Here is an 8,685-nt window from a genome sequence, read left to right as displayed (position 1 = left end):
CTAGATTGGATTGGATTGATCCAATTTTTCGAACTATCAGATTTTTTTTAACATCTCTAGCTTGTTCATACATATGATCTCATGGAAGATAAGGTTTTGCAAATAGTGGCTAAAAAGGAATATCTCATCTTATTTTGGACTCATACAATATTTTTACTTTTTTTTTTTTTGTTTTAAAAAAATGGTACTATTTTCAAACCCAAACTTTCCCACCATTTATTATTTTTTTTTTTCTAAAAAAAAATCACAACTTGAAGATAAAGTCCCCATACCCTCTTGCTTCAATCCTACATTCACTTCAAACCATTCAAAGTTATTATCTTCTTCCTTCAATTAATAAACCTTTGATTTTTCATGTATCGATGACAATGAAATTGTAGGGTGAGATTTAGTTCAACCATACTTTATTGTTTTGGAGAAATAATAACATTTTAAAACCAACGGAAGAACAAATAAATTATAAAAAACGAGTCTAATTTGTATATATAATGTATGTCTCAACGATCAAGAGATATGAGAGATTTGAATCTCTTTAACCTATTTGAGAAGAAATTTTGTTACTTTAAGACCTACTTAAAATGAACGATTATCAGTGATCATAGGATTTGTAACTAAAAGATGTATTTTATAAAGATTATTTAGAGATATTTTAAATATTATTATTTGAAAGAAGGAAGAAAATCATGATTTAATGGTTCCCACATCTGAGCAAAGATTATTGGTATGAAGAAGAACCAAAAACATCTGAGTCAGCTCCTTCATGGATTTGCACACAATATTTTGTTTGTATTTCCATGAGGTGGGATTTGTAGATGAGCCAATTGAGAAGGAGATTCTGCCAACATTATGAAGCTTTTATTTTATTTTTTTTTAAAAAAAGAAAAAAAAAACATTTTTTTACATCCACTTTGAGAAACATTTGAGGTCATCTTTTAATTATTTATCTTTTGAATTTCATTTTTGAAAATTAAGTCTAATAAATATTATTTTTATTTATTTATTTTTATATTTCGTTTGATATGTTATATAAATATATTTAAAATTAAAGTCAAATTTACCAAAGGTTCAAATGTCTATATAGAAAATATGAAAACTATGGATAAAAAACGGTGAGAAAACAAATCTAATTTTCAAAGACTAAAAATTAAAAATAAAATAGTGTCTTGGATTTTAGGTTTTAGATTTTTAAAATTTATGTTTTTTCACTATATTTGTACAACGATTTCAAAAAAAGAAAAAAAAAGGACAAGTTTTTAAGTCTGTTCAATAATCATTAAATTTTTTGTTTTATTACTATTTTTTGGGAATGTTTTTAGAATTTAAGTTAAAAAAAGAGTAGTTTTTATAAACTTATTTTTTATTTAAATTTGCTATAAATTCAAATGTTTATTAATGAAGAAAGTTAAAACCATAATAGGTTAGCAATTGATGCCTAAATAACTTTAATTGTCTTGGTTTTTAACATTAAATTTATAAACACTACCTCCAAACCTATCCACTAGCTACCAACATTTTTAAAAATTGGGTCAAGTCAGGAAAATTTTAAAAAAAAATCTTTTAAAACATAGTTTTATATTTGAAATTTGACTAAAAGTTCAAACATTTCTTAATAAGTAAATTGATAAAATAAACAAATATAACTCTAAAAAAACATAAAATTAAAAGTGAAATCCCACCCAAACGATACTTTAGTTTTCAAAATCCAACGTATTCGACATAGACATTAAAAACATAATTAAAGATAACCAGAAGAGAAACCGAGATAGTATTTATCAACTTAACTTTTATAATCGATCTTAATTAATTTTCTCCATCTGAAATTATTAAAAAAAAAGAAAATATTTGTTAGCATTTTTATGTTGTTCCATTAAAAAATGTGGATCCATTGAAACATGATCTCTTCTTCAAATCATTTGCTTCCATTCATTCATGAGCAAGATCTTGTTTGGGAGTTGGTTGGCTGTGGTTCCTTCTAATAAAAAATGGCCTTGTCCTTTTCAAACCTAGGTGCGCCGTCACCAACCACTTACCATCTCCACCATATCTCATCCTCTCATATTTTCCTCTGTTTTTTATTCTTTTTTCTTCACTTTGTTTTTTCCCCTTTTTTTTTTATTTAATTAAAATAAAATAACCATAAAAAATAGCTTCCTCTTGCAACAAAAGGACCCAATTTTGTATTAATATCAATATATATATATATATATATATATATATTTTTTTTTTTTTCTTTTTTCTTGTTTCTGGAAAAGAGTGAACTTTCGCTATATTATCCTCCCATGGTGTAATCCTACAGCCACAGCCATTAAAAATTTAAGCTTTTAAGCAAAAGGGCAATCCCCCATTTTCATTTTCAACAAATCCCCATTTGGGTTCTCTCTTTCTCTTCCTTTTTTTCTCATTATGGAACGGGCACGGCGGTTGGCGGCGAACAAGGCGGCGTTGAGGCGCCTTGTTTCTGCGTCGAGCCACCACCGTCAAATCGATCCTCCGTTCTTCAATTCCTCCCCTGTTTCCTTTACGCCTTCCAGGTACGTCTCTTCATGTTCTTCTAATTCCTTCTTGTCTAGAGGCGCAAGATCGGATTCATTTCTTCATCGGAATGGAATCGGAATCGGGTCTCGTTCGATTTCCGTCGAGGCTTTGAAACCTAGCGACACTTTCCCCCGTCGCCATAACTCTGCTACCCCCGAGGAACAGAGCAAAATGGCAGAGGTTTGTGGATTTGATAGCCTCGATTCGCTTGTCGATGCCACTGTTCCTAAATCGATTAGGCTTCAATCGATGAAATTCTCTAAGTTTGATGAAGGGTTAACGGAGAGCCAAATGATTGAACATATGCAGAATTTGGCTGCTAAGAACAAGATTTTTAAGTCTTATATTGGGATGGGGTATTATAACACCTTTGTTCCTCCTGTAATTTTGAGGAATATAATGGAGAATCCTGCTTGGTATACTCAATACACGCCATATCAAGCTGAGATTTCACAAGGTCGTCTTGAATCTTTGCTTAATTATCAAACTTTAATCACAGATCTCACTGGTCTTCCCATGTCCAATGCTTCATTGCTTGATGAAGGGACTGCTGCTGCTGAAGCTATGGCAATGTGTAATAATATCCTCAAGGGGAAGAAGAAAACGTTTGTTATTTCGAATAATTGCCACCCGCAAACGATTGATATTTGCATTACTCGTGCAGCGGGTTTTGATCTTAAAGTAGTGACTGCTGATCTTAAGGATATTGATTATAAATCAGGTGATGTTTGTGGTGTTCTTGTTCAATATCCTGGCACTGAAGGGGAGGTGTTGGACTATGGGGAATTTATTAAGAACGCCCATGCTAATGGAGTTAAGGTTGTGATGGCGACTGATCTTTTGGCATTGACGGTGTTAAAGCCACCAGGTGAATTGGGGGCTGATATTGTGGTTGGATCTGCACAAAGGTTTGGTGTTCCAATGGGGTACGGAGGTCCTCATGCTGCTTTTTTGGCCACCTCTCAAGAATATAAGAGGATGATGCCAGGAAGAATCATCGGTGTTAGTGTCGATTCATCGGGTAAACCTGCCTTGCGTATGGCGATGCAGACGAGAGAACAACATATCAGGAGGGACAAGGCTACAAGCAACATTTGTACTGCTCAGGTATGAAGATTATAATTCATAGGACGATTTTCTGATGCATAGTTTAGTAAATATTTATATTATATTGAGTTGGCTTTGCTTCGAATATGTGTTCCTTTATTTAGGCATTGCTGGCGAACATGGCTGCGATGTATGCCGTGTACCATGGACCGAAAGGCCTCAAGGCGATTGCGGATAGAGTTCATGGCCTTGCTGGTGCCTTTGCTGTTGGATTGAAGAAACTAGGCACAGCAGAAGTGCAAGGTCTTCCCTTTTTTGACACTGTAAAGGTTAAGGTTGGTGATGCAAATGTAATTGCAGATGCTGCTTACAAGAGCAGTATTAATCTGCGAATCGTCGACAAGAACACGGTAACCAAAATTCTATGGTTTGCAATGAATATTTAACGAAAATATTCTACATCGTGTGATTAGCTGTCAATGGATTGCAGATCACTGTTGCTTTCGATGAAACCACAACCTTGGAAGATGTTGATGATCTTTTTTCAGTTTTCTCTGGTGGAAAGCCAGTAAGTATTCGAATTGTATATAGATATGTTGATATCATTTTTCATGTGTGACAATATTTTCTTGTTGTATAGGTTCCATTTACCGCCGCATCTCTTGCTCCCGAGGTCGAGAGTGTGATTCCTTCGGGGCTAGTGAGGGAGAGCCCGTACCTAACTCACCCGATCTTCAACACGTATGCATCATAAACTCCTGTAGTAAAAGAAAGCAATAGGAAGTTTAAGTCCATGACTAAAATTTTCTGCTTTGCATCAGGTACCATACAGAGCATGAATTGCTGAGGTACCTCCAGAGGCTGCAATCGAAGGACCTTTCACTTTGCCACAGTATGATTCCGTTGGGGTCTTGCACGATGAAGCTGAATGCAACGACAGAAATGATGCCCGTAACATGGCCCGGTTTCACCAACCTTCACCCTTTTGCTCCTATTGAGCAGTCTCAGGGGTACCAGGTAAGTTGGCCCTTATGTTTTTGTTCGGGTGTGAGTACATGATTGCTCGAAAGGGACGAAAGGAACACCTTGTTCGTGTCGAAAAACAAATTGATGTGTTGTTTGGAATTGGATTGTGCAGGAAATGTTCAATGATTTGGGAGACTTATTATGTTCAATAACTGGGTTTGATTCATTCTCATTGCAACCAAATGCTGGTGCGGCTGGAGAATATGCTGGCCTCATGGTTATCCGTGCTTACCATATGGTACCTTCTTTGCTACTTATTTTTGGATTTTTTTTTATTTACAAAAAATTTATAAATATATATATAATCTTCAAGTTTTTTTTTTTACTCCACTTTTAATCTTAATATAGGCAGCTAACGTAACTAATCTAATTGAAAACTTAAAGTCATAAATTTTTTTAATTATGTTTTAGTAAGAAATATGTGCATTATATTATTAACCATAAAGTTAAACTTTGTATAACTTAATTAATAAAAAAATGGATGGATGATGGGATGTTAAGAAAATTTTAAAGATATTCGTTGTAAAAAATAAAAATAAAGGAAGGTAAAGAAAGTAAGAGAACTTTAAAGTCCCATTAATATATTATAGGTTTTTTTTTCGAGAAAAGCTACCGTAATGATTAATTTATATTATAATTTAGAAAATATGTCCGAAAATAAATTAATTTAAGCCAAGTTTCTGTTGCTATTACAAAATTCAAGAATTAATTAAATATTTGATTAAAGTATAATTATAATCTAAAAGAAATAGATAATATCGGCTTTTCTCAAAAAAAAAAAAAAAAGAAAAAAGAAAAAAGAAAAAGAAAAAAAGAGATAATATTGGCTACTAAAGAAACAGGGAAAAAATATCGGTATAAATATTCTATAAAATAAGCAAGGCCTTCGAAAACTGTGGGTCTCTTGCCCATATCGTAAGTCAACCTTGGGTCAACTAACAGTCTGATGAGCTCAAATACTGTTTTTGCAATATTTTCCTAAAGGCCATGCACTAAAATTGATCATTAACGAAATTCATCTCTCTAAAAATAAAATAAATCTAATCATAGTATACGAAGTTAATCATACAATTCAATAATTAATTTTCTTTCGATGTTGGATGTTCAACTTCATCCCCACATTTGTAGTACTCAAAAGTGAAAAAATTAATGTTTTATTTGGTAACAATTTCATTTTTTTTTAATTAAGTTTATTTTCTTCTTATTTCTTACAATAATTTACATCTTTTCTTAAGCATAATGGTTTAATTTTTAGTCAAAATTTTAAAATAAAAACAACTTTTTAAAAGTTACTTTTTTTCCTTCAAAATTTGTCTTGATTTTTTAAACTATTAAATAAAAAGAGATATCAAATGAAGAAATTTGGAGGTGTAAGTAGTGTTTATAAGTTTAATTTTAAAAACAAAAGACAAAATGATTACTAAACGAGATTTAGTAAATTTGGAGAGAAATTTTGTGATTTTGAGAAGATAAAAGGTTGAGAATTACAGGAAAGTTGGAGATGAGGGTGTAAACATGAGTGGCCTACGTGGGGGTGAATGTAAGGGAGAATTTTCTAATTTGTATTTTTTTCAATATATATATAATATAGATATATCTTTTCCGAAAATTAAAAACAAAAAATCTAATTAGTTAAGATAACCATCATGTTAAGTATTGAAAAAATAAATATAGTTTTCAAAAATTTGTTTTTGTTTGTAAAATTTGATTTTCTTGAAAATAGGTAAAACTATAATAAAGTAATTGAGGGGAAACAAAATTAAATCATTACCAAACATAAAAAGTGATTCCTAAATTCCCTTAAAATTCACTCTAGCATATTTTACAAAGGTTATTGGCAAATGATCAACTAACTCAAAATTTTGCAGGCAAGGGGAGACCACCACCGCAACGTGTGCATCATTCCGCTCTCAGCACACGGGACGAACCCTGCAAGTGCAGCCATGTGTGGAATGAAGATCGTATCTGTTGGAACCGATTCAAAGGGAAACATCAACATTGCAGAGCTGAAGAAGGCTGCAGAAGCCAACAAGGACAATCTCTCTGCACTCATGGTTAGACCGGATATAGCCTTATTTGATACTTGGAGAGAACTAGAACTAGAGGAGCTAAAAGTTGACTGTAATGTGAATTTATTTGCTTGAAATGATGCTAGGTTACATATCCTTCCACTCATGGAGTGTATGAAGAAGGCATTGATGAGATTTGTAAGATCATTCATGAGAATGGAGGTCAAGTCTACATGGACGGAGCCAACATGAATGCCCAGGTATGTATGATGTCTTTTCTCAATCTTTAAAACTCAAAGATGCAGTTGTACAATCTATAAAACAAATCATGTTTGAGTAAAGTTGTACGCACGTTCATTTTGGTAGTATATGAACTCAACATTCACAGTAGATTTTTGATGTCTTCAGGTGGGTTTAACAAGCCCAGGTTGGATTGGAGCTGATGTTTGCCATCTCAATCTCCACAAAACATTTTGCATTCCACATGGAGGAGGTGGCCCTGGCATGGGCCCTATTGGTGTCAAGAAGCACTTAGCACCATTTTTGCCTTCACATCCTGTGGTAAAAATAGATCTTACTTGAATAGGATTGCTATATTTATTCCAAAAGACAACTATGGCATTAGTTTTAATCCGGTATTTGTCAATTTGAATTCTTAAGGTACCTACGGGAGGAATTCCTGCTCCTGACAAAGCACAGCCTCTTGGTACCATTGCTGCTGCACCATGGGGGTCTGCTCTTATTCTGCCAATATCATACACTTACATAGCCATGATGGGGTCCGAGGGTCTAACCAATGCATCTAAAATCGCCATTCTGAACGCGAACTACATGGCCAAACGTTTAGAGGTTCCTGATTCTTATGCTTGCTCCTTTCACCCCTTGGATATTCGTTGTATACGGTTCAGAATAGATGCCTGATTCTGCACTTTTCTTCTTTCTAGCTCTCATTCTCGTGGATCTTTATATTTGCTTTGAAAACTGCAGAACCATTACCCTGTTCTCTTCCGTGGTGTCAATGGAACGGTTGCCCATGAATTCATCATTGACTTGAGAGGCTTCAAGGTAATTTCTTGCTTTAAAAGTTTATGATGTTATTTCCAACTGTTGGTGCTCATTTTTGTACATCGTGGCAGCAAACTGCTGGAATAGAACCTGAAGATGTTGCTAAACGTCTAATGGATTATGGTTTCCATGCACCCACCATGTCATGGCCTGTCCCGGGCACACTCATGATCGAACCCACAGAAAGTGAAAGCAAGGTACCCCTCCTTTTCACATATGCTCTAGCTCGACCCTAACATCTTTTTTCTTCACACTTCCTGCCAAGTAAATACAAACACATTTTGCAGGCGGAGTTGGATAGGTTCTGTGACGCCCTTATTTCAATCAGAGAAGAAATCGCCCAGATTGAGAAAGGAAAAGCTGATATCAACAACAATGTCCTAAAGGTGAGGTCCTCTTCACCAGAGTTTAATAACTTCACCATTTTTCATCTAATAGACCTTCACAAGGATTATCTTTGCCTACACACTAATGCAGGGTGCACCTCATCCACCATCTTTGCTGATGGGAGACGCATGGACAAAGCCATACACTAGGGAATATGCAGCTTTTCCAGCTTCCTGGCTCAGGGCTTCCAAGTTCTGGCCATCGACAGGTACATACGAGCAAGTTCTAATTTCACTGCCTGATTTATGTTGACATTAACTCTCCTAATGAAATTTTGGGGTGGTTTCAGGACGTGTTGACAATGTGTATGGTGATCGCAACCTGATTTGCACCCTACAGCCAGTGAACCAGGTTGTCGAGGAAGCAGAAGCAGCCACTGCTTAGTTTCCTATTCACTTCACCTTCCTGCAAAATTCTCAATGATATTATCTTCTCTCTGTTTCACCCCTCTAGTTTCACTGTACATACATTACCAATATTCATATTTGTCATTTTCACTTTCCTGATATGTTGAAAATTACAAGTTGCTGCAATATAACACTTGTTGCTGATTGCAACTTCATTGTAGTAATTGTTGTCTTAGCTCCCTCTTTTTTTTCTCTTCCTGTTCCCCTTT

The 8,685-nt window shown here is 34.5% G+C and overlaps 1 protein-coding gene across 1 annotated transcript; it reads left to right on the top strand.

The window, feature by feature from the left end:
- The first annotated feature begins 1,944 nt into the window (after nucleotides 1-1,944).
- Nucleotides 1,945-8,640, top strand: GLDP1 (glycine decarboxylase P-protein 1). Its single transcript, XM_039030624.2, has 15 exons — nucleotides 1,945-3,642; nucleotides 3,747-3,992; nucleotides 4,073-4,150; nucleotides 4,223-4,323; nucleotides 4,404-4,599; nucleotides 4,721-4,846; nucleotides 6,477-6,662; nucleotides 6,764-6,877; nucleotides 7,026-7,178; nucleotides 7,278-7,466; nucleotides 7,605-7,682; nucleotides 7,754-7,879; nucleotides 7,970-8,068; nucleotides 8,160-8,277; nucleotides 8,359-8,640. Exons 1-15 carry the CDS (start codon nucleotides 2,404-2,406, stop codon nucleotides 8,451-8,453), a joined length of 3,144 nt encoding a protein of 1,047 aa, XP_038886552.1. The 5' UTR covers nucleotides 1,945-2,403; the 3' UTR covers nucleotides 8,454-8,640.
- Nucleotides 8,641-8,685: the final 45 nt, after the last annotated feature.

This window comes from Benincasa hispida, chromosome 4 (assembly GCF_027475165.1).
Source record: "Benincasa hispida cultivar pf3 chromosome 4, pf3_genome.v1.1, whole genome shotgun sequence".
Classification (NCBI taxonomy): Eukaryota; Viridiplantae; Streptophyta; class Magnoliopsida; order Cucurbitales; family Cucurbitaceae; genus Benincasa; species Benincasa hispida.
This window is presented reverse-complemented; position numbering and strand designations above follow the sequence as displayed.

Bases quoted from the DNA above. Each gene is read 5' to 3' on its own strand.
- GLDP1 (XM_039030624.2), top strand. From the start codon at position 2,404: ATGGAACGGGCACGGCGGTTGGCGGCGAACAAGGCGGCGTTGAGGCGC. The intron at 4,151-4,222 runs GTAAGTATTCGA...CTTGTTGTATAG, and splicing joins TTTTCTCTGGTGGAAAGCCA to GTTCCATTTACCGCCGCATC. The intron at 7,467-7,604 runs GTTCCTGATTCT...TGAAAACTGCAG, and splicing joins ACATGGCCAAACGTTTAGAG to AACCATTACCCTGTTCTCTT.